This window comes from Leuciscus leuciscus (genome assembly GCF_965113295.1).
Source record: "Leuciscus leuciscus genome assembly, chromosome: 11".
NCBI lineage: Eukaryota > Metazoa > Chordata > Actinopteri > Cypriniformes > Leuciscidae > Leuciscus > Leuciscus leuciscus.
Window position 1 is genome coordinate 10,672,081 of NC_138735.1, and position 26,681 is coordinate 10,698,761.

Genomic DNA, 26,681 nt, shown 5'->3' on the forward strand with positions numbered 1-26,681 from the left:
AAACACAGCAATCTATTACAATTTGAGAAAACATAAATATATATATATAAAAAAACCTTTGTTGGGATAACATGCGTAGAATTATTAAAACTAGGAACATGTATTAGGAAAGTAGGTAGGCTACATATATAAATATAAATGGCATCACTAAGATTCATAGGTTCATTCCCTTCCCAAAAATGTATTTGAATTTAAAATGTAATGTTTTTGCAAACATTTTAAGGAACACTGAATATGAATGCAATTAATGTCTAATAAAGATTGGTTTAAAGCACTTAATTTATGAAATTTCCCATTTTCCATGACCTAATCTAAAGTGAGAACTATTTACTTCTAATAACCAATAAACAATTCCATTACTATGAGCTAATTTAACAATAATAATTGTGTTAATTATAGTGAGAATGAATGAAGAACTCTTCATAGCCTATAGCCTATTAATATATTAAAGGAACAGGCCGAATGTTTTAGACTTATTCACCGTATCCCCCAGAGTTAGATAAGTCCATACATACTCTTCTCATGTGCGTGCCGTAACTCTGTCTCACGCACCCACCGCTAGCCTAGCTTAGCACAAAGACTGGAGGTCAACGGCTCCAGCTAGCATACTGCTCCCAATAAGTGACTTGTATAGTCACAGCGAAATAACAAGGTCATATGAGACACAGCCATCTTCTAACCGTATACATACTGGGAACTCTATTCTCAGAAGGCGAAGCACTGCTACTTCTGCGGAGTGATTTACTCCATACTCCTAAAACTTTAGTAACATTCATTGTTGCTTCTTGGGCCCTCTGGGCATGGATTTAAAGGTGTATTCCAGTTCTTATTCTTCTATTCAGTGAAAGCAGGAAAGGGAATAAGAGAGGAGGGTTTTGTGGTAGGGTGTGGTGTTTTAACAAAGTGGAGCTCATATTTACCGTGGTGATTCATTCTTTAGGCATCCTGACTCCTAAAACTCCCCCGTCTCCATCGAGCTCTTTTGCTTATCATCCCATTTTGCAACCACTCTGTTCTACCCTGCCAGTATATCACACATTTATCAACCTGCTAGTACCTTTCACACCCTGTTACTCCCTGCCTCCAAAATCCTGACGGCTCAATGGCCTGAACTTTACCTCAAACTGTTGAATACATTTGCTATGACTGTCACTGAAAGCTGCTATGTGAGCAGTTTAATAATATAATAATAATAAGGTATGCAAGCTAATTAATTTCACAATAAACGTAAAAAAGAAACACACGCACGCACGCACGCACGCACGCACGCACGCACGCACGCACGCACGCACACACACACACACACACACACACACACACACACACACACACACACACACACACACACACTGTGTATTAGAAATCACTCTAATAGGTTTCGAATTCTAATTCATTCTAATTCTGATTTGCTGCTCAGGAAGCATTTATTATTATTATCAATGTTGAAAACAGTTGTGCTGCTAAATATTTTTGTGGAAATCATGATAAATGTTTTTCTTCAGAATTATCTGATGAATAAAACATCATTCGTTTCAAATAGAAATAATAATAAATTGCATAATTAAAACATTTAAGATTTTTGTAGCTATTTATTGTGTATAAAATAGATCCTTCAGCACACCTTTGTTAGTTAGTTTCAATCTCTTCCTCTCTAAGTGGATCTTGTTCAGAATAGGCTGCAATATGAAAGTCAATCCTCAAAAGTCCATGAGCTAAAATCTAAAATATTTTGATTATGGTGAGAAATCTGTAGCAATGGATTAAGATGATTTAATTTAAGTAGAGATAAGTGAGAAAAAGGACAAACTTGGATCTTGTCCACCTTATAGAGACTGGAATGCTTACGTGTATCATATAACTTACATAATGAAGACTGATCACATACTGGAGTAAGTTGATAACTAATGTATTTTAACTGGCCGTTACACTGGTAGACCATATATGGCAAAGTTACAGAAATACTCCCGTTGTCTGCGTCATGTAGAAAAGCCCATTTGCCTTGTGTCACTTTGGAAGCAATTTCAGCGAGGCAGGGGCTTTCTCCACTGACAGAAGAGAGAGAGACAGCGTATGAGACCTGGAAAACAAGAGCATTAGAGGAAAAGTTTGTGAAACAGACAGTAAGAAGCATGCAGGGTGACACTATGAGAACAGAACGACATCTGGACTTCTAAAACACAGCTAGCACACACACATCTGTGAGAAGGGAAGGAACGGCACTAGTGGTTGCTATAAATAGGATCCGCTGCATAGTTGTTTGATTATGAGAGGGGGAGAAGGCTCATAGATGAAGTTGGGTTATTCTCTGTAATTGATCAGAAAGCATCATGTCCAGCTGAAGGGAATAGCAGAATGGATGACTTTATCCACCGCTGGCACGACCCAGTGCTGTGTGTCTTTTTTGATTTCTTTCTGTGCAGTTAATCTTCAGACGGGCATGAGGCATAACAGCATGACACTGGCTTTTGGCCCATGTTTCTCAGTTTGGCATTGGCTTTATCTCGTTTGCTCTCTATCTCCTACCCTCCATCTTTCATTTTCTCCTTCTTTTCAGGATTCTTTGAAACTGTGTATGAGCTACAATCTACTTGTAATTTAAAGAAGTTAAACTACAGTTTAGATACCCTTTGTTAACTTAATAAATAAAAAAAGCGACATAAAAAAAAAACAGTAAAAACAGTACACTTCAGTAAACTCTAACTTAGTAAATGTACTTGGTACATAAATAATGTACTTTAAAAGAATATACTTTCATGCTCTTAATTGCATGTTAATAGTGTGTTAAAGGGGTCATGACATGGATTTTTTAAATTATTTTAATATGTTCATTGAGGTTCACTTATAATGTTCACTTTTTGCACAAAAAAACACACATATATGTGGAAAAACGATTATTTTCAACTCTCATTCTGAATCTATGTCTGAAATTATCAGTTTTTAAGGGGTGTCTCCTTTAAGTCTTCCCAGTAAATGGCTAACATCACAAACATAATCAACGCCCACTTGCGTTATCCATATAAATCTGTTATTTCCAGACAAAGCTTTATGAAATCGTTTACTTGCGGTTTGCGATGTAGCTGCTGTCAGATCCAATACAGCTGACTGCTTCATCTGTCAAAAAAGGCGTCTTTGCAAACTCTCCATTACACTGTTTCTTGTTCAGTGGCGTAGCTAGTGGATGGGCATTCAGGGAACACACTGCAGGCACAATAGCCATAACCCCATTCCACTCAACCCAATCCACCCCTGGGAACACGATTGTCCTCTTGACAGCAGATTTAAGTGTGTGGTGTTCATCAGAAAGCGAATGTGCATCTGTATACTGTATCCAGTGTAGACAGCATCAGTGATTATAATGGGGTCTATTTGCTTTTGATGTAATTCAACACACACATCAGGTGTAGGCAAGTGTCAACCGTTAAGCAACTGAACGCCAGTGGGCGGAGGCTATGATGCGATGATGTAAAACTATTTGACGATGTCTTGCTCTTGAGGCAGTCATATGCAAATGTATTTGCCCATATGAGGTCACAAATCCCACAATATCAAAACAAGCCATTTATGGAGCTTGATTAAATAAATGCTTGGTTTATAATCAGGAGAACGTTTTAAGCTATGAAATTCAGGATGTTTCAATGGTACAAAATCCTCTTATATGTCAAAAGATCAAGGGAAATTTAATTTCTCATATCATGACCCCTTTAAGAAATATAGTCAATTAAAGTGTTCTCTCTTTAAGTGGCCTTTTATTTTTATTAAAGTATTTAATCGCGGTTACAGTATAAAAATGACCAAAAACATTTATGCTACATATAACTAAAAGTATAAACCACTCTATACAAAGTACATGTAAAATGTCGCACAGCCTACTTAATCTGAATGAACTGAATCACTAAAATGAAAAACAAACAAACAAAAAAGAATCAGACTTCCCACTACTACTTGTGGATATTCTAGGAAGACAGACTGTACAGCTACTCGTTGGAAAAAAAAACAAAAAACAAAAACATAGCTCCTGACACTGTACTGAAAAAAAGTAATTCAGTAGTTGCCTATTGCTACTTTTAGGTTGCTACTCCCCAGCAGTGGTTCTTGTCTGAGATGAATGATGGTCACAGTGAGCCTACACAGAGGTAGCATTCTTCTTTATTTTACAAGAAACTACCCCCTTTGTATAAACAGCAACAACAATAATAAAGGAGAAAGAGATTGATCCCTGGCCATTTGTGGATTGGAGTGTGTATCTGTTTAAGTGTTAGTTCACACAAAAAATGTAATTCTGTCATAATTTACTCACCCTGGTGTTGTTCCAAACCCTGTAAGACTTTCGCTCATCTTTAAAACACAAGTGAAGATCTTTTTGATTAAATCTGAGAGCTTTCTGTCCTCTTCATTGACAGTCTACGCAACTACCACTTCGAAGCTTCAAAAAGTTAATAAAGAGATTGTAAAACTAATCCATATGAATTGAGCGGTTTAGCCCAAATTTTCTGAAGAGACTCGTCACTTTATATAATGAACAGATTGAATTTAGGCTTTTATTCACATTTAAAAATTGATCAGCGAACATAAACAGAATCTCAACCGAACCTGCTTGACGTGCGCGAACAAACCTCATTGGTTCTTGTGGAAGCTCAAACGTGCTGTGTAACACAAGATATTGAACATCCTTGGTTCTTGCTGAAGCTCAAACGTGTGTAACACAAGATATTGAACATCCTTGGTTCTTGCTGAAGCTCAAACGTGCTGCGTAACACAAGATATTGAACATCCTTGGTTCTTGCTGAAGCTCAAACGTGTGTAACACAAGATATTGAACATCCTTGGTTCTTGCTGAAGCTCAAACGTGTGTAACACAAGATATTGAACATCAGTGGTTCTTGCTGAAGCTCAAACGTGCGCAAACCAAGATATTGAACATCAGTGGTTCTTGCTGAAGCTCAAACGTGTGTAACACAAGATATTGAACATCATTGGTTCTTGCGGAAGCTCAAATGTGCGTAACGCATGAGAATGAACCTCATTGGTTCTCGCACGTTAAGCATGCATTCTTGAACTGATTTATGAACCTTTTGAAGCGTCAAAGTGTCTGTTGCGTAGCTGTCAATGGAGGGACATAGCGTCACCCTGCATGCTGACAGCTCTCAGATTTCATAAAAAATATCTTCATTTGAGGTCTGAAGATGAACGAAAGTTTTATGGGTTTTGAAACGACATCAGGGTGAGTAATTAATAACAACATTAACATTTTTGGTTGAACTATCCCTTTAAGTTTTGGGAGTCAAAAAATACATTTAAATCCCGAACATGGCAGTTTTTCACAATGGTTGCTAGTTATATCTCACTTTGCCTTTTCACATCTGTAAACCATTTGGGATTGCCTATTTTTTTATTTTTTTATTTTTTTACCAAAGAAATATTAACGATTGGATATGTTGGTCTATTATTATTTGCCAATAGTATGATATTTTAACAAAGGCAATCCTTTTGTGTTTGAAATTTGAAAGCCTCTGTATTCCTTTTCTGAGCTGTTAAGCGTTTGGTGCAGAGCAACAAAAAAAATGTGTAAAAATAAGAAACAGAAGTCTGAATCAGTATTTTGCTGTGGGGAGCATTTGGTACATTACTACGGCTGTACAGAGAGGATGTACTGATGTTCCACACAGTCATAAATCTCTGTGTAAACACTAACCTCTCTCCTCCATTGTTATTGGAAAGAGTAACTCAGCAGCACCATGGCAACCGTGATCGTGGTGCCAGACAGCGCTCTAAATCAGTGGGCAGAACCAACCAACGGCAATGGCATGTTCTGAATAACAAGCTAAATATTTTTTCACTGTACTGCATATAGGAAAACGTCAGTTTAAGAAATGGGTTGCAGCTTACCACAGACTGGAAACTGCCTGCTATGCTTATAAAACTCAACATGGCAACAAACGCATGAGTTGCTCCATGCGCCATGCCTTAAACCTTTAGGAAACATTTTTGAACAGTCTGTTGTTGATGAATATGAAAATAAAGAATTGCTTTGTGAGTTCCAGATGCTGTATGCCAATGTTCACTTTCTCAGAGCAGCGTGTTCCAATGGACTCTGCCATTTTATAGCATACAGCATATTGATTTCCTAAAGTTTACACAGAACTCCACATGGATGTGAATCATCGAGGACAGCCGCAATTGCTAAGCACACACAGTTGCCACAGTTGTCTTGATGGTCACCATAAGGATATTGTTGTGTGGTTGCCATGTAAACTGCCAGTGTTTATGGCATCAAAGAGTTTAATTTGGTGGTGTAACAGTTGAACAGCCTTGCTCTCTCTATCTCAACAACAGCCTCTGATTCATCAAATATTCCCTGCAGGGAAAGCCAGCATACCATCACTTTATATAGTCAAATCTCTCTCTCTCTCTCTCTCTCTCTCTCTCTCTCTCTCTCTCTCTCTCTCTCTCTTTTGCAGAGAAAATAACTCTGCAAAAGAACAGCTGAAAAGAATAGACTTTTCTCTAGAGTATGTCCACACAATGTTTTCCAATTTCTCTCTCCTTCTGTTCCACCATTAACATGATGAGGATTATCATGATAAAAGAACAGATAGTTCAGACTTTGAATTCAAACAACACCAATACTATGTTCTGTCTTTCGAGAAGCATGACACCTCAGTGGCGGAGGTTACCGTTTCATGGCCACAGTCGAAGGACTGACCCTAAGTTTGTGTAAGTGTTGAATGTGACTGTAACTCTAACCTCTTAGCATCTAAGGTGAACTCATCAATGAAGTAGTGAAATAGTGAAGTCATCAATATGTGGAAATACTGCCTTAGTTCCACTTTTTTAAGTCATCTAATTTGGTAGGTGGCAGCGTAGAAATAAATACATAGATTCCTCATTAGCGGCTGTTTCTATGGGCTGCTAAAGTAAGCCGTCTGCCATATTGGAAAGGTCAAAGCTGGTCCTTGAACACTCAAGAGCACGTTAACAGTGGAGAAAGGAATGTGGCATCTGCGTATATGTGTGGTATTGCCACAGAAAATAATCTAACTACTGTATTGGCACTTTCAAGTTGGGTGGATTCTGCTCTCAGTGTTTTTATTGTTCATCAGCTGGAAATAAATTTGTGATTCCAATGATATTGTTTCTATGTGTCGTTATAGTTGTGATGTAGACTTCCCCATTTTTTAAATCTATCTAAACCTTCCTTTTTATTATTAATAAGGGTTAGGTATTAACGTGTTCATTTTGTGATCATTTGTTTTCAGTATGACGCGTTAAAAATATTTAACAGTTAACGCAGAATCGATTTTCTGTCATCCTTTGGCTGCGCTACAGTATATGACCACACTATCATTCTTTCTAGTGCTATTAAACCATTCAAAAGCAATAAGATGCGGAAAAAAGAACTAAAATCTGTACTGACACGCGCCAGCGCCGCATTTGACTCTTTTTCGTGCTTAAAGAATGGACAAAAACAAACAAAATTCCCTTTTTTTCGGGTATCATCGGAAGCACAGTCTTACATTTAAAAAAAAATTAAACAAAAAAGTGTTAAATAAACGTAAAAAGTTGTAAGAAAATAGGATGTGTGTCTGACCTACTGTATGTCATGTGCGTCAGCTCTTAAAGTGACAGCAGCCTAATAAACCTGCTGCTGTCTGTCATTATTGTTAATCAAAGAACAAAAGACAAAGAGAAAATCACTCACTGCTCTTGACTGAATAACTTGGCATCAGTGATTCATAGTGCTTAGTAAAAATATGACATTAAACAAATATTTAAAATATACCGTGTTAAGTTGAATCTACATTATTTTGTAGATTCAATGTGAAAGTATTACAACATAAAAATATATAAAAAACTTTAATGTTTGGTGTGATTAATCGTAAATTAACCACAAAAAAAAAGATGTGATTATTTAGTGAAAATTTTTTAAGCGATTGACAGCACTGTTATTAGTACATTTATTAATTAATATTTATAGCATAATAATATCTTTCCCAACTTTCTTGTTAATGCATCCAGGATCCTTTTGTATTGGAAGGGTGGTTAAAAATCCTGATCCTGAGTTTAGCTACAACCCTTATTAAACCCCTGAACCAGCTAATCAGGTCTTTAGGATTACAAGAAACTTCCAGGCTCATGATTCGAAGCAGGCCGGAGATGAAATCTGCAGGAAGATGGACCTCCAGAAGCAGGATTTGGAAGCCTGAATGATATTTGTGAGCTCTGATGGAGGAGAATTTTTCTTTTTGCTAAATAATTTAAAATAACTTTTTTACCAATGTTGTGTGTTTTTATGGGGTTTTGTGTGTGTGTGTGTGTGTGAAACTAAATCTTACCAAAGCCATCTGTGCTCGACAAACACATTCACATTCCACACGTACTCCCTTATCCTGGTGTTCCACGTTTTCATTTCCTTCCATGATGAAGTTATGCAACATGTCCGGAGGATTCCCTTCCACACATCCAGTGCTATATTCTTGGGAAAACCCCACACCCACTCATTTTCCCTCTTCCCTGACCCTGTGCTGTAGTTTGTGGCTTTGAATGGAAAGGTGGGTGGAGGGTGTTTTGGGAGGGAATCCCTCGTCGCCATAGAGACACGTCAGGCTGGAGGCAGGCAGATGTGAAAGAGCTCTTCACATGTGGCTGAAAAGAGACGCTTCTGTGAGGCAGTGGAAATATTCCACCATGCACACACAGTGTTTTCATTTATCAGTCTGCTGACATGTGCAAACATTTTCAGCTCGGTTTCTTGTTCTAATGAGGATTGGTTCATCCAAAAATGAGAATTCTGTCATTAAACTCAACCATTTTGTTCTTTCAACCCCGTATGGCATTCTTTCTTCCGTGGAACAAAACTTTTATATTTTGAAGAAAACTTTGTGCAGGTTTTTAACATTCAATGGCTGTTCTTCATCAATCTCCAAAAGAATACAAGCACCATAAATGCAGTCAAGAATATTCCAAATCTTCTGAATCCATGTGATGGCAACTGTGAGGAATAGATTGAAATGTATACAGTATAATCAGAGTCAGTGAGTTGAACTCAAGAATCAATCTTGATTTTTGGATAAATTGTTCGGTTCACTAATCTGGACCTAAAGTTAAAGTTAAACGTTTAGAATTAGGGTCTTAAAATTCTGCTTTTGTTTTCCAGCATATGGGTTTGGAAAGACGAAGAATAAATAATGACGAAATTTCCATTTTTGGTAAATTACTCTGTGGTGAACCATAATGAAACACTTCATGACATTTTCACTTTTTCATCTCATTTGTGGAGATATAAAGTTGTGGTATGTGAGGAAAAAAACTGTTTTCATATGAAAAAAAGACAGATAGAGTCTGAAAAATGGACTGATAAATAAAAGTATAAAAGAAAGGAAACCCCACCTGGGATTGAAGCCAACTGATATCAGCATATGACAAACCTACCTGCAAACACATGAGAGAGACAGACAGCAGATAGAGAGACAGTTAACCAAACCACACACCATGTGACGCACACACAGTCAAAAGATCTCTTGTTGTTTCATTTTGTGTTTGTTCACACTGTCTCAGAGACACACAAACAACTCTTCTGTTCCTATGCTCATATATTATGTCAATCTCTGTAGCCCACGGCCCTCCATGCTTGTGTGGTTGGCTCATGGAAAAGTCCAAGCAGTCTCTGAAAGTAATTCATACGTGTGTGTGTGTGTGTGTGTGTGTGTGTGTGTGTGTGTACGTACGTACGTGTACGTGTAGAACACCTTGTGTTTAAGAGGAAAAAAAGGAGAAAGCCGTTGCATGACACCATCTTTCTTCCCTGACCACGATGAGAGACAGAATGAGAAAGAAAGTGGAAGAATTCATTTCTCATTCCTTAAAACGTGTTGCTGCACTGACTCAGATACGGTGTTACTTGTTTCTAAGGCAACTGTGTTGTGTGTGTGTGTGAAGGGTGAGATGGTGGGATTACACTTTAACCATATTTAAAGACAACTGAATTATGAAATTACATATAAATGTGTACTTAAGTCCTACTTAAATTGGTCAAAAAAGCTCTCTAAAGTAAATATTACCACATTTAATACAATTTAAACCATAATACATTTTCATTTAATTGCAATTAATATGCAGTTAAGTTTCCAAAAACATTACATTCAGTTCATACTTGTATATACCAACATTATACTTGGTAAGTATACCATTGAATACCGTCAAATTTTGTGGTTAGATTTATAGATCTCTGTAAAAACCATGTCATGCACACATGAAGTCATAATTAGTATATTGTTATGCTATATGCTCAAACTATGCTCAAATCCACAGTGCAAAAAAAACTAAATAGCCATGCATTTTACACAGATTACACTAAATATGAACCTAATAATGTATAAAGCGAGTTCTGTCTCATGGTTTGAAAGGATCTAGCCTTTCAAAAGGGAACAAGTTCAAAGGGAATATTTCTTGGGAATGTGAAAAGTAACTCCCCAGCTCTTATCGTTCCCTTCATACTCACATTTACTCAAATTTTCCAATGGTTTCTAGTGGTGGAGTGCGTGTTTCCCTTCCTCTCCGCTCAGCAGAACAATGCAACATTAACTTGAGAGAGGCACTTTGGGATGTGGGCTCACCAAGGTGACTGCCTAACTTCCTCTAACATGTTCCATCTTACTGTTTCTTCCATTACAGCTGCTTTTACAGAATGTTGTTTACACAAGATCAGCGACCTTCTGACCTTTGGGTCTTTAGTGCTTAGATTAGATGCCCTTCTTATATTCTAGTCCATACTTTTGATTGTGTAATAAAAATGTCTTGATACTTGAGACTTTTCAGTACTGTTTGTGTTAGCCTGCAAGCAGCATCTAGCAAAGTTCATTACCTTAAAATTCTTTAGGGTAGTGTGTTGTTCGTCATACACCATAAGTAGGTATTTTGCTTGAGGGCACCTGGATTTAAATCTGGCCTGTGACATGACCTCTTCTCCCTTCATTTTCCTGTCAGGTCTCCACTGTTTTGTCTGATACATGCTAAAAGACCATAAATGAACCGACAGGCTTTACTTTGACCCCAAGAAGTAGTTTGACAAGCACAGTTTTCTAAACATTGCTGATGTACTTACTATTGAACAGAAAGTTTGCTAAACTTGATATCGCTACAAAAAAAAAAAAAAAAAATGCTGGATTGCTTCGACCCATGTTTAGGTCAAATATATGGACCAACGGTTAGGTTGGTCCATTTTTGTCATGGGTTTGTCCACACAACCCCACATTTTTTTAGCGTGTATAGGTGCGTTTTTTTATTTTCGCAGGAGAAATCTAGTCATATTGGAATCTGCACAATTAAAAGTTTTGTGAGATGGCAAAACATTTTTCCCAGGCAGATTTTCCCAACCTGATCTCACGGCAATTTGTACATATTTTATGAGTTGCCCGATTCGTACGCCAACTCATGCGAATTCATACGAATTGGTCTTTAGATAGCGTTAGATTTTCCTCATGTTCAAGTTATACAGATTCAGAGCTATCCAGATAGTCATACAGATTTGTGTAAGCTGCTTGGTTTAAGGGTGACTTCTGTGCTAGTTGTGCTTCATACATTGCTACACTATTGACAGTGGACAGTAGACCTTTTATTGGCTGTGAAATTTCACAAAAATTTCGCCACACAAGGTCATTAGAATGAACATTTTCCAGAACTTTGACAGAGCTCTTATTGGTCTTAATAACTGGTTTACTCTAATATTTCTCACTCTATTTGACACAAAATAAACTCTTGAACTTAAATAAATCAGGCATACTGTACATCATCCTCATGGTACAACCCAAATATTATGACATTAATATATTAATTTGAAATACGTCCATCCCCATGCAGTATGAACAAGTGGGATGAATACCTGTTGTCCCAGTATGACACATCTGTTTTGATATGTGGTTGATGGTATTACAGTAGATTGATCCAAATACAAACATTTACAGCAGCAGAAAACACCTTTACACCAACACTTTGTTTACTTGTTTGTTGATTCCATGTTTGTTGTTTTCTGTGTAGATCCTATGTCTCTGATTGATGCAGAGGAAATAATAAATCAAACAATAAGAAAAGACATCCTTGTATTAGTTAGTTTGGCCTGGGAATGTTGGCAAAGACATTACCGGAGCAAAACGGGATGACTCAATGTATCACACGGATGGAAAATATGTCTCCTTTACAAACAAGTCAGAGCATTGTGCTGTAGAAAAAGAGTGCGCTTGGGAACGAGGGGCTTCGCGGGATGGAATGCAGGGAATTAGGGTCGGGCAGGAGGGTGGGAGACAGGTCGGAAGGGAAGGGCGATGAAAGAATGGAGGAACAACAAAAGAAAGAAAACAAAAACACTGTTGAGGAACATAAGAGGAACAGCAGTGCATTGTGCGTATTCTCCCTGTGTCGACCTCTGTAGGAATTAATTTGTCATTTTTTTTAATAACTCTTTCATATGCATTATCTGCACGTGCTTGTTTGACATTTAACATAATTTAAAAGGGCTATCTGTGAAATGGGGACCTGTTCGATTTTGAAAGTAACTTTTAAATTGAAGTTCTGTGACATGTTATACAGTTTATTACATAAAAAAGGCATATAAATTACATTGTGCCAAATTAGATCATCGCAAATAAAAATGTTAAATATATATTGAAAAGACACAAGACTATATTTTATTTAACCATTTTATGAACATATTTACTAATACAGAGAGAAGGAAGGAAGGAAGGAATAAAAAAAATGATAATGCCAAATAGAAGGTGACTCTTGGAATGACCTTTTTAAATGATACCTACCATACAAGTGCATGATAAAGTGTTTGTAGTGACCCTACACACATAAAATAATAACAGGACCTCAGTGAAATCAAATGCTCTCCCTAATAATGGTCTTGTGGTGAATTCAGCATATGGGTGGGTGTGTTTTTGTGAGTAAGGTCACCATCAATGCTAATACGGATGCTGAACAATAGGGCCATTACATGGGTTAAATAAAGACAGGACATTGATTGTTTTTGGCGGTGTTTAGTTTGGGGATCTGTTACATGCTTTTGGCAAAGGATGCTTATTATTTTCTCATTTCCTTAAGGAGAGAGACACAACTCTGGGGAAAATAGATAGTGGTGCCTGAATAATGGCAGCATGTTGGTAGGCGGTAGTTAGGTTCTTTATTAGGTTATGGCTTGAGGCCCGGAGCCCGCCACAGATTCTCTCTGCTTGTATATCTTGATAAAGAAAGACAATTGTTTTGAGAATTGTGTATGTGTGCTTGCCTCATGGCAGTAAATTATATGACTATTTTGGTGTCTCTCTGCAGGACGAGGTGAAAATACCTTCAAAAGTCAATGTGGCCAAGTCTATGAAGTTCCCAGAGCCTGTGGAAGGAGAAGCTGAAGGTGAACACAAAGCAGCCGCAGAGGATGAGGGTGAGGACAGGGAGAAAGTCCATCTGGACCTGTCCTCTGATGAAGAGGAGGTGGAGATCGAGGAGACCATTGGGGAGTCTCGAGCAGAGCGCATCAAACGGAGCAGCCTGCAACGCGTCCAGAGCATCAAAACCGCTTTCTCCAAGGGAAGTATGGAGAAAACCAAGCAAAAGACCAAGGATAACTTGGAGAAGACCAAACAGAAGACCAAAGAGAACTTGGAGAAAACTCGCATGAAGACCAAAGAGAACTTTGAAAAATCCAGGCAGAAGACCAAGGAGAACCTAGAGAAGACCAAACAGAAGACCCGAGAGAACCTGGAGAAAACACGTCACAACATAGAGAAAAAGATGGGCAAACTCACCAATCGCATGACTGTGAACCCCGAGCACAAGGAGAAGATGAAGAACTCGCAGAAGAAGGTGATGAAGTCTTTCACTCCTGACCACGTCATCTATGCCCGCTCCAAAACGGCTGTCTACAAGGTTCCACCGTTCACCTTCCACGTGAAGAAGATCCGTGAGGGAGAATTGGAGATCCAGGGAACCGAGATGGTGGAAGTCGGCGGGGACACAGAGGAGGTGGAGAACGCAGTGATGGAGGGAGGAGAAGATGAGGAGATGGAGATGGAAGGAGGAGACATGGTTGAGGAAGACGACGAGACAGAAGACAGCCCCGAGATAAGGGCGCTACTGGAGAGGGGAGACGAGCTGGTGTTGGTGGAAGACCATGACAGAGACAGCGATTAGTGTGTGTGTGTGTGTTTGTGCGTATGCATGTGTATGTGTGTGTTTGGCGCTTACACATTAGAACATTTGATGGGTGGGAATGCATCAAATAAGTTTTTAACCATGACGATGAGCCGGCTCAGTTTGATATCAAGTGTCAAATGCAGCAAATATGATTTCTGAAAGCACAAAAAAAAAAAAGAAGCTTTTGGTTGCTATAGAGCATCCATTTCACCAAACCCAGATTTTTGTCCTCCCAGCCTTTGCACCCATTAAAGTGTTGTAGCGTTCTTTGACATAGCATAACCTCTATTGTGTAGGCGCCCTGAACATGTGTGCTGTACTGCTGATCCAGATGTTGGATGTTGCAGGAGAATGTGAATGTATCCGTTTGCATGTGTGTATTTACGTCTTTTCTAGCAGCAAAATGTTTCAAATATAAGGTGACTCCGTTCACCTGATGTATATGCGACTGAGAGATTTACTGTACTAGTCCAAGTAACTTAGTTCCTTGAGTTCACCTTGTTTGATAAGGGTAAGGGGCAGGGACTAGGCATGCTGACCAATAAGATGAAATACGGTTTCTGGAAACATTGTAATACTAGTTGGAAAGAATGAACTGACATTTTTTACTATATGAAATAGATAGGCTTGATCAAATGAACAACAGACTTCTTGGACAGGTAGTTCTGTTGTACTAGAAGATTATTTGGTCGCACTTTATATTAGGTGGCCTTATGCACTAACATTAAATACCCACAAGACTATAGATTTACTGTATAGCCAAATGTTGTTTTGGAAAATTCCCACATTTCCTGTTAATGATTTTGAGGTATGGTTAGGTTTAGGAGTTAAGGCCACCTAATATAAAGTGTGACTGATTATTTTTCTTCTTGTTCTAGTCTCAGAGCTACAGACTGTTCTTCACTTTTCATAGAAGGTGGAAGAACAAACCAAGATAAGAAAACCTGAAGTATTGCTTCTAAGTGCTCATTTTTACATATCTTTTATTTAGCTTAGAGTTTAATGAATAATTTTACATTTCCTTAAAACAGGCTGTCATAGTCAAACTGTTACACTGTTGTTGTTGTTTTTTTTGTTTTTTTTTGTCCCAATGTGAAAAATCACACAAATTATACATAGTTAAAAAAAAGATGAAACCAATGAAACACCAAGAAAATATTATATGAATCAACTTTGTATCCTCATAATATTTTGCATTGGTTTGCTGGAAACTATCAAAATACATTGACTATAGATGAAGTATAAAGGTCTATAAAATGATCTTGGTTTCAGAATTTCATGAACTGCAATACTGTCTGTGTAACATTTGCACGTCCCCTGGTGGACATGTGTGGTAATGTTATAATAGGTCAACGAGCGATGAACCCTTCCTCATTTATAGACCTATGAGCACAAACATATAATAAGCAAAAATAGGTATGAACAGCAAAAAGCAACAGCTAATGTCATAAGCACCTCCTGATCTTGAATTAAATGCATATGATTATGGATCACTGCTTTTACTTAGAGAGCACAATCATTTCTCAGATGTTACCTTCATTCTCTTAATTGCTCAGATTGTATCATTTCAGAAATTGCGTACTGCAAAACTTCTACTATAAGCATCTTAGCTTTTTTATTTTAAGCATCTTAGCTTTTTTATTTTATTTTTGCTTGTGTAGCTGATGAAGCATTATGAATACTCTCTTGTAATGTCACACGTCTTAACCACTAATGTGTTAATAAAAGCAATCATGCTTCACATTCCATGAGTTCTGCTTGACTGATCAAAATGAATGTATTATTTTTGCACTTTATTGTTGCATTGTACTTTATAATTACAAGTACAGCAAGTATTTCTTCTTACTTATACAGTTGTGGTCAGAATGAATGGCACCCCTGGTAAATATGATCAAAAATGGCTGTAACAAATAAATCTGCATTGTTTATCCTTTTGATCTTTCATTCAAATATTTAGCAAAAATCTAACCTTGAAGTAAAATAATTGAAAGTGAGGGGAAATCACATTATGAAATAAATGTTTTTCTCCAAAACACGTTGGCCATATTGGCACCCTTTTATTAAATACCTTTTGCAATCTCCTTTTGCCAAGATAACAGCTCTGAGTCTTCTCCTATAATGCCTGATGAGTTTGGAGAACACCTGACAAGAGATCAGAGACCATTCCTTCACACAGAATCTCTCCAGATCCTTCAGATTCCCAGCTCCATGTTGGTGCTTCTTCTCTTCAGTTCACTCCACTCATCAGGTCAGGGAACTGGGGCGGTCATGGCAGAAGCTTCATTTTGTGCTCCGTAACACATTTTTGTGTTGATTTTGATGTTTGTTTTGGACCGTTGTCCTGATGGAAGATCCAACCACGGCCCATAATAAGATTTCTAGCAGAAGGCGTCAGGTTTTGATTTTTTATGTTGATATTTTATAGAATCCACAATGCCATGTATCTGAACAAGATGTCCAGGACCTCCAGCAGAAAAAATATGCCCACAACATTAAAGATCCAATGGTATATTAAATTACCCATCTAGCGTGTTTGCTGCCAAAAAGTCATTTTTTAGTTTCATCTGACCACAGAACCCTGTGCCGTTTGAAGATCCAGTCGTGTCTGACAACTGAATTTGCTGGAGTTTGTTTTTGGATGAGCGAGGAGGATTTTTCTTGAAACCCTCCCAAACAACATGTGGCGATGTAGGGGTTGTTTGATTTATTAATTTTTTTGGTAGGCTTCTGACCCCAAGACTCAACTAATCTCTGCAATTCTCCATCTGTGATCCTTGAAGAGTCTTTGGCCACTCAAACTCTCCTCCTCACCGTGCATTAAGACAATATAGACACACGTCCTCTTCCTGGCAGATTCGTAACATCTTTAGTTGATTGGAACTTCTTAATTATTGCCCTGATGGTCAAAATGGGGATTTTCAATTCTTTAGCAATTTTCTTACAGCCATTTCTATTTTGTGATGCTCAACAATGTTTTGATGCATATCATAACTATAATATTCTTTGGTTTTACTCATTGTAATGGATGATTAAAGGAATTTGGCCTTTGTGTTTCCTCATATTTAGACTTCTGTGAAACAAGAAGTCATATGTCACCCTGGTGTGCTAAAAAAAAAAAGGTAAATATTAATGGGAATATAGCCTACTTAAGAGATATTTTACTAGTAATTTTAAGTAAGAAATGTTACTATTTAAACATTCTAGGGGTGCCAATAATTGTGGCCAACATGTTTTTTTTTTTTATGAAAGATCAAAAGGGTTATTTTACAGCCATTTTTGATCATATTTACCAGGGGTGCCATTCATTCTGACCACAACTGTAATATGACTATAGAAAAGCCAATGAATTAATTCTGAATTATGCAAAAACTTACTGTTATACATTGAAAACATAAAGCGGATTTTATAAAAAGTGTCTGTTGGAGGTGGTCCTCAGCATTAAAAGTGTAGTTAAATAGAGCGCACACAAGAAACAAGTGATACATCGGTTTAATTTGATTTGCATTTTCAAACACAAAGTGACTTTAGCATTGGGAATACAAAATATCAATCTATTTATATAAATATAACTATTCAAACTGTTGTCATTTGCATAGCTATTATTTAAATGCAGAAGAGAATATTTTAATTCTGATCTCATTTTATATTTGCCGAAAATCATAGACATACTCTCTGTACTGGTTTAGCTCTCACCAAAATTAGCAACAATTCATCATCACGTCTTTAACACAACAAAATAAATTACGAAACCATGCAGAGTGACAGTTACCATAAAGAAAACACATCTACTCCAAACATAAAAACATGCATTTAGAAATACAACTCATAACAAATCATGACGATCTTCACATAACACAAAATTACCTTGGGAGAGAAAACATTAAGTGTGAAACTATAACTCTGCAATGCTTGCATGAAACATAGAGTAAAGATCACTGGTCATGCTAGTAAAGCTGATGCATGCAGTGTTTATCAGTGCCATTCACTAAGTTGCTCAGTAGATGGATGATTCACTGTTACCCTGGATGTGAGTGTACTCTGGGTATATCCACTTGTTACCATGACGATGGTTAGCGATGTGGCGCCTTCAGAGTAGCATCAACCTCTTCTTCTGTTTGAAGAACGTGCCACTGGGCCACTGGACGCCGGGGATTGGCCAGCATGTCTGACCAATGGCGTAGGCCGACACCTGTGGCGCCATAACCAATTAAGGTTTTGCCGATAGGGTCGTTGCTTCCAAGCTTGTCGTAGTCAAATACAGTGATGACGAGTTGGACTTTCTGCATTTGAATAGATTTGGACTTTAGAATATGAATTTATTCCATTTTGCATGGTCATCTATAAATGTCCCATTCAAAATTTGTACATGTACAGTAATGGACACACTATAGGATATACCAGACGCAAGAATAATCACAACTCACCTGGATCTGTTCAAATGGGACTTCAAAGCTGAAGCTCTCATTGAAGTATGGGTTCAGTGTGTTCTTTTTAACTGTAGTTTTCTTCTTTTTCAGACGCTTTCCGTTATGCTGTAGCACAATCTTCACATACGGATCTGGCACAGGAAGTAGGATCGTTATCAAAGTGGTTCAAATGCAAGCGTCAAAAATATATATATATTAAGAAAATATTTAGCTAACTGTGAATACATGAAATTTACTATTCCAATTGTTTTGGACAGACCGACTCATTCTGAAATTAGCAGTATTTTCCATATTTTATAAAAATAGTAAAGTATACAAATATATGAAATAGTAAAACAATTATTTAATTTAATTTAATAAATAATTACTCAACACATCATCAATCCTTCTTCCAAATGTTTTTTTTTTTTTACATTTGTTTTTGTCTTACCCTGATTCACTATGGTAAGCCTATTATACAGTAAGTGTTTATTCCTAGCGGGATAGTTTCCGCAGGAAATTGTAGACATACGTGATCAACCCAATCTCACGGCAATTTGTACATATTTTACGAGGTGGCTAATTCGCACGAATTCATACGAACTCACTCGTATGATTTCGTATGATTTTTGCTAAATAGTACATATTTTACAAGGATGAATTCATACGAATGACCTACCCCTGACCCTGCCCCTAAACCTACCCATCACTGGGGTTTAGACAAATCATACTCGTATGTACGAATTGGTCGTGAGATAGCGTTGGTCTTGTCACATCCGTAAATAGAGAAAACTTGTTTCGGCAACTTTGACGTGTGTATGGTGTGGGATTGGCATAGATTAGTTGTCACAATGAGCAAGAAAGGTTGCAAGAAGCCGAACAGAGGAGAGTCTGCTGGCAAAAAGAAAACACGTACGCGAGTTCGTAATAAAACAAGAATCAACATTGGCTGGCTTTTCAGAGATGGCGAGACCTGAGGGATTTGAAATGTTGTAAAAGTGACGTGGAGATGGTGTTTTTATTACTCAACAGGTGAGTATGGTATTATGTTGAACAGATAAATTGCCAAATGTAGCTCTCTAACAGAGTTCATAGTAAAGCAGCATTATCTATTGTAAGGGTAGATTCATTTTGGTTGTTGTAGCGCTGTGCTGGAATTTATCCTCAAGACCGTGTGTATGGGTATAGCTACAGTAATGTCAAGCTAGTTAGCTTACTAAACTGGTTATATCTCTTAACACTAGTAGTGAATGCTTTATGAGCAGTAGGATTATCATATTCGTCACGCAAAGCCGAAGCACAACCAACAATGTTCTTCCGCCAAAAGTTACATAGTGTAGGCTACCTTTAATTTATGCTATTTTATAGATGTGATTTAATTTAAATCTATTTAAATATTTAAAATGAATTATGAATTGTACCTGATAAACCACCGACATCCATCTTCTTGAGATTTTTGGCCTCCATTATGTTGACGGTGAGTTTACCGGCAGTGGGCACATAACGCAGAGAAATACAAACGTCTCCAAGTTTCTCCTGTTAAAGTGAAAAAAAGAAAGTGAATAGGTACAACTTTAGAAGATATACAGTTTATAAAGATTAGATATAATAATACTGTAGATACAGAATAGATACAAATATTGACAGGAAATACTATGCACCTCCTCCTTTTCTCCATTTTCGAGATCTCTCCATTCATGCAGTGGCTGTGCGAGATCCACACAGTTCATAGGAATCTTTATCTGGCCAATCACATCATGTTTACCAAACCGATCAAAGTCAAACACCTGAAGCACCAAAGTTTTACCGCCCAACTCAGCATAGGGAATCTATAAGTGAGTCACAAACATATTAGCTCAGATTAGATATCACAATTTTGTGTAAAGCAGTTTTCCAGTGTTAATATGTCATAAAACATTGAGATGTCTTTACTAAAATGCTGAAAATCCAAAAAAGAGATTCAGCTGATAATTAAAGGAATAATTCGTCCCAAAAATGTACATTTTGCCAGTATTTAGTCACCTTTATGTTGAAAAAGAGAGAACAGAATGTAGAATGTTTACGCAGCCCTTTTCCATTAATGGCAGTCTATGGTGACCATGTGACAGATGTGATCACTCATCCCAAGTCGTCATATACTGACGCTTTTGACATTTCGTCTACATTGAACGCACATGGCACCCTTTAGCGTCAATATGAGACGCAGATAGATATGGGCCAGAAGGCGCCTCCTAGCGGTCTAACCCTAACTCTACCCCAGACCTAAACCTACCCATAACCGAACAAAGCTCTGTGCGTCTCATATTGACACTAAAGGGTGCCATGTGCGTTCGATGTAGACGAAATGTCAAAAGCGTCAGTATATGACGACTTGGGATGAGAATGCGTTGGATCACTACATGAACTGTCGCTGTATGGAAAAGGACAGTGTGAATATTCTTTTTTTTTAAAGAATAGTCATATGGTTTGGAACAACATGAGGGTGAATAAATTATAATTATTATAATAAACATTCCTTTTTAGTACATTTTTACGTGCTCATTTTTACGTGAACTATTCCTTCAAAAATGTGTTTAACCTCAGAGATACCTGGATAGCTGTCAATCAAAAAATGAATGACAAAACCAGTGTAGGGAAGCAGGGATTTCTGGGAACTTAAGATGCCACACAAGGAGACAAAACCCTGACACAAAACCTGAGAGAGAGAGAGAAATGGACAAACAAACTACAGGTGGAACTAAACAGACGCTAGAACACTCAAAAAGACAAAACTACAGACAATAAAACCACATGTTCACGCTAACACATATATAAATCATCATGTACAGAATCCGGCTACGTACTACAGTATGTAAACAAACAACATTTAAGAAAAACCTTGAAGATAAAGGTCTCGTTGAAGACAGGGCAGAGGTTTTTGCGCTGGACTTTGGTTTCAAACTTCTTCTTCTTGTCTGGAAGCAGGTAAACTTTTACATATGGGTCAGATGTGCCGCCAATATCCATAGCAGGAAGATCTTGAGCCTGAAGAACTCCGACTATCAGCTGTTGACACAAAATTAATGTTGATTCCATTTTCTTGTTGCAGTGACATCATCACAACTTTTTAATAAGTATTTTCATACATCAGGAATGCACCTGAGCATCAGTGAAGTTGTAATCCAAAGAGAATTCCAGTTTTCCCAGATTTTCATGCTCATCTCTTTGCTCTTCTCCCTCCTTTTTTTCTCCTTCCTCCTGCAAGATTTATAGTCAGTTTATTAAAGTGTGCATGCAATTTGTAAATTATATTAATCAGTATGTATTTTAAATGAAATCTAGCAACTGTGTTTTTTTCACACACACACACACACACACACACACACACACACACACACACACACACACACACACACACACACACACACACACACACACACACACACACACACACACACACACACACACACACACACACACACACATGTATATATATATATATATATATATATATATATATATATATATATATAATGAACTATAATGAAAAATATTTTTTTTTAAACTTTGAAATCGAGGTTGTGTTTATGTATTTGGGTATTTTAGGGTGACATGGTTACAAGTTATGTGTACTTACTATAGAAATAACAGTTGTGCATAATTAGAAGTAACTAACCCTAAAAAATCCAGTAACACTTTATTTTACAGTGTCCTTGTTACATGTTACACATGTACTTGCCATAGTAATAACAATAAATGATGCATAATTACATGCAAAGAACCCTCAACCAAATCTTAATCCTACCCTAACCCTATAGTAAGTACATGTAGTTAATTATTATTACTCAGTACTTAAATATATAATTACACTGTAACAATGACACCTTAAAATAAAGTGTAACCAAAAACCCTAACCCTATAGTAAATACATGTTATTAATTATTATTACTCAGTACTTACTTGTGTAATTACACTGTAACAACATCACCCTAAAATAAAGTGAAACCTGTATTTGTTCTTGCACCTTTTCTCCTTCACCCTCTTTTTCAGCCCCTTCTACTTTTTTCCGTGCTGCTCTCTTCTTCTCTCGAGCTTTCTTGGATTTCTTCTTCTTGCCGAAGCATTTCTTGAACATGCAATATGTAAAACAAGCCACAAGGGCGAGAACCACCACTACGATGGCTCCTACAGCCCACATCGGCACTAAGGGGAGCAGAGAGCTGGTCAGTCTCCATGGAAACAGGTACAGGACAGCACACAGGACAATACTCGCTTAGTGTCTTATGACACCAACTCAATGTGCTTTTAATTTGAAATTGTCATCGTCTATAAAGCTGAACAATAACATAAATCAAAGTGCTCCATTTATGTAATTTCACTTCTAATCAAATGCAGGTAATGACTGAAAATGAAGAATGATATTGTGTCCTGTCAGGTTACACAATCACAACAAGATCAGTGAATTCCATAATTTAATGACATTAAGCGCATGAGTTGAGGAACTGAACAGAATTATTTATAAATGTAATAAATTAACTGTCTGATCTACATCTACTCTCTTCATTGTCCTGGTTTTGTGTTTCCCCCCACACATTTATTCATTGATAGATAGATAGATAGATAGATAGATAGATAGATAGATAGATAGATAGATAGATAGATAGATAGATAGATAGATAGATAGATAGATAGATAGATAGATAGATAGATAGATAGATTGATAGATAGACATTTGCATTATTGTTGGTTTAACTTAAAAAAGTAAGTAACCTGGCTGGTTTAATTCATTTAAATTAAAAAAATAAGTTAATACAAAGAAGGAGATTGATTTAATCAACAGAAACTCAAAATATTATGCTATCTGAACCACATAAATTATCTAAGTTGATTTCACAAAAGAAAGAAAGGTTGTGATAACAAATCATGATTTTTATTTACAGTGTAGATAGATAGATAGATAGATAGATAGATAGATAGATAGATAGATAGATAGAAGAAATGCTATTCATTGAATCGAACACAAGAAAGTAAACTTATCCTATTATTTGCTTGCTTACTCTTTTATGTTAACTTGAGTATGTAGGTACTTACATGGAAGATGTTCCAGCTCATTCATGAACTTGCTCTTCATGTTCTCATAGTCATGATGAGTTGGGGGAGCGGGATGTGGCTCATGTTCTGGTTTGGGCTGTGGTTCAGGTTCAGGTTCAGGTTCTGGTTCTGCTGGTTCAGCAGTCCTCCGAACACGGACACCCATATTCACAAACCTCATCCCAGCTGTGTGTCAAGAATCAAATGCACAGCCTGAAAATAACGTAACACAAAAAGACAGAGGATGTATGGAAGAAACTGTTCAGTAAATCTCACAAAACCCGTAAAGTTTTTTACCCCAAAATGCCTGAATTAGAAACATCTTTATCATAAAGGTAAATAAAAGAAAAAAAAACTCTTCAAAGTCATTCTTGACTTGCTGAAGGGTTTTTCTAATCTTTTCTTTTATTAAGAAAAGTGAATAACCATAAGCAACAACTAGTGCACTAAATGATCTAAACAGCAATCTTTATTCTTGGCTCAGAATATTATTGTGATTACAGTTTTTTTCTTTTCTTTTTTTTTTCTTTTTATTGGGAAAGATAAACCGAGTTTCCTTGGAAACATGACAGCACAGGAGTCAGTGCTAAAACCAGCTCAAACAATTAGTCGTACAGTTATGACTAATTCTATACTGTACACTGATTATAAAGTCTGTTCACACATTAAAAAGTTGAGCATTTGGTTCACATCTAATATCTCCTGAAATAATATTTGTTGTACATGTATGTGCATGTATGTTCCCTAAAGCCATGATAACAAACATGGCTGATTCTAATCCATGATGTATTTACCCTCCTTTGCCATACCATCCATCTACCCCCATCTCTTACTGGTCTATGTCTCTCTCTCTCTTTCTCTCTCCCAGGCGTAACAAGATTATTGGGGACAGAACCAAAGCTCAGATAACTCAGGCACCTCTTCAAAAAATTATATCTTTCTCTCTTCATTGATTGACTGATTCATGACAAGAAACACATGCATCTTCTTTAATACCTGTTTATCAACACTGCTAAATGTTTCTAGTCCATGAGTAATTTGTGCAAGTCTAATTTTGCTTTCAGATTTATGCAGATTTATGGAACTAATGAAAATCCCTGAATGCTTATGTTTTTCAGTTTTATTGAAGGTGATTAAATCAATATTTTATGGGGTAATGTCCTTGGGGGTTATGTTCCAACTCTGGCTAAAATTCCAACGAAAATATTGTTTGTAGGACCATGAAAAGTACATGAACCTATGTATAGAGAAATTAATTGTTTTCCATAATCATTTAAAAGTTGATTTGAATTATGTGTTGATTAATTTGTCATGATTAATTTGCTAACCATCATTGCTTTGAATTATATAAATGCAACTTCTCTGTAACCCCTTCATCTACACTATCATTTAGCGTGGGGCAGATTATTTTTGTTATAGTTCTTTAAACATAAATTATGTTACGCCTTGATTTGCAATAAAAAGAAATATAACCTACCTTTTTTCTTTAGCTCCATTTGACTATTTATTTACACATCAAATACAATCTACTTTGTGAGCTTCTTCATTTCTCATAAATGCATGAAATAAATATTGCTATTAAAAGTTAATTATTATTTCTAAAAGCTGTGTTAAGTGTGGACGCGCCCTGCATGCGCTCTCTAAACGCGCTGCACCATTCGCAGGAACGCGAGCGTTATTCGGGGATTTCGCGCTGATCTCCAGCAACAGGTTATGACGGTAAAGCACAAATGTATGAATTAATATCGCCTCGCGTTACATATTTCACACACACACACAAAAAAAACCCTGAAATGATTTGTCCTGAAAATGTGTCCATTGCTGATGTGTGTCCTGTCTGGTCTGCTAAAGTGAGATATGAAAATGAAATAATGGCTCTGTATAAGAAAAAAAAAAAATCCTACCTGATAAATGAATTCCTCTGGATATGTTGGGTAGGAAATACCTAAGTTAACATTAATAAGATGCCCAGGCTTGTTTGCCCAGCAGCCCTCAGGCAGACATGCTGAATTGTGTATATTGTGATAAGTGTGCTGGTGGTTTAACCCCCTCCCCATCAGCTTTAAGCTCAAGTGCTTTCAAATCATTAAAGCACCACTAATCTCTCTCCCCCTCCCCATCACATCTGTTATGCAGTTATAGAATGTTTCTCCATTAATTCACCAGTCATATAAACCACGCCTCTATATTTATTTTAGGTATGTTATAAAAATAAAAAATAAAAAAATAAAAATCCTCCCCAGTGATGAATATATGTTAATCTTGTGCTCATTTCCTTTGAGAGCACTTATTTATGGTGACTGTAGAGCATCAACTGCTCATCTAATCCACACAAAACATCATGCTCGACATTGTTCCCATCTGGGACACGTTGTGGATGAAAATAGGCTTTCTGCCCTGATAATCTTTGATCACAGATTACACTTGCTTTTTTTTATTTTTTTTTATCAATAAATCAGAAAGTATTGTTACTAAGCACATTCACTCTTACAGTCATTTAAAATCAAACCTTTTTGATAATTTCTGTACAGCTATTGACCTAAATTTACTGATTTTGTATGGTATTTTTGTACATTGGGGTTTGATATAGCACAAGAACTGCTGCAGTGAAAGACCATGGATGATAGTGTGCATGGCCACAGGCTTTTGTTATGTTTAGTTTTGCATACTACTACTTTATGTATACTGAGCCTAAAAGGCAAATTTTGGGTTAGGGGGGTTGGATCTGATCTTGTTTGTGCTGTAAAGAGGCCTACACTTATTCTGACAGACATTCCAAAGAACATGTACAGCACTTGATTGATCATTGTTACAAATATATTGAAACACAAAACATTCCATTATTAGAAGGAAGTGCATCAAATATATTTTTAGCTTGTCAGTTTTTAGTTATGCTTGTCAGTACACTTTAAAGCCAACAGAAGATGATGAAATTACATTAAATGTACATTCTACTGTCATGAACTTGCTGTAGAAGGAAGACGAATGATGCAGGATCCAAATAACATTAATGTTTACTGG

The 26,681-nt window shown here is 36.9% G+C and overlaps 2 protein-coding genes across 2 annotated transcripts in view; one reads left to right on the plus strand and one right to left on the minus strand.

The window, feature by feature from the left end:
• Positions 1-15,927, plus strand: part of cavin1b (caveolae associated protein 1b) — a 21,676-nt gene extending 5,749 nt beyond the window's left edge. Inside the window, exon 2 of the mRNA XM_082184829.1 lies at positions 13,324-15,927. Within this exon, the coding sequence (XP_082040955.1) occupies positions 13,324-14,181 (858 nt within the window). The 3' untranslated portion in view covers positions 14,182-15,927. The remainder of the gene's footprint in view (positions 1-13,323) is intronic.
• syt5b (synaptotagmin Vb) lies at positions 15,069-25,874 on the minus strand. Its single transcript, XM_082184830.1, has 10 exons — positions 25,565-25,874; positions 23,661-23,873; positions 22,594-22,772; positions 21,729-21,827; positions 21,468-21,635; positions 20,252-20,419; positions 20,012-20,126; positions 18,609-18,742; positions 17,555-18,464; positions 15,069-16,209 (listed from the first exon to the last, which is right to left on the minus strand). Exons 2-9 carry the CDS (start codon positions 23,839-23,841, stop codon positions 18,255-18,257), a joined length of 1,254 nt encoding a protein of 417 aa, XP_082040956.1. The 5' UTR covers positions 23,842-23,873; positions 25,565-25,874; the 3' UTR covers positions 15,069-16,209; positions 17,555-18,254.
• Between the last annotated feature and the right edge of the window lie 807 nt (positions 25,875-26,681).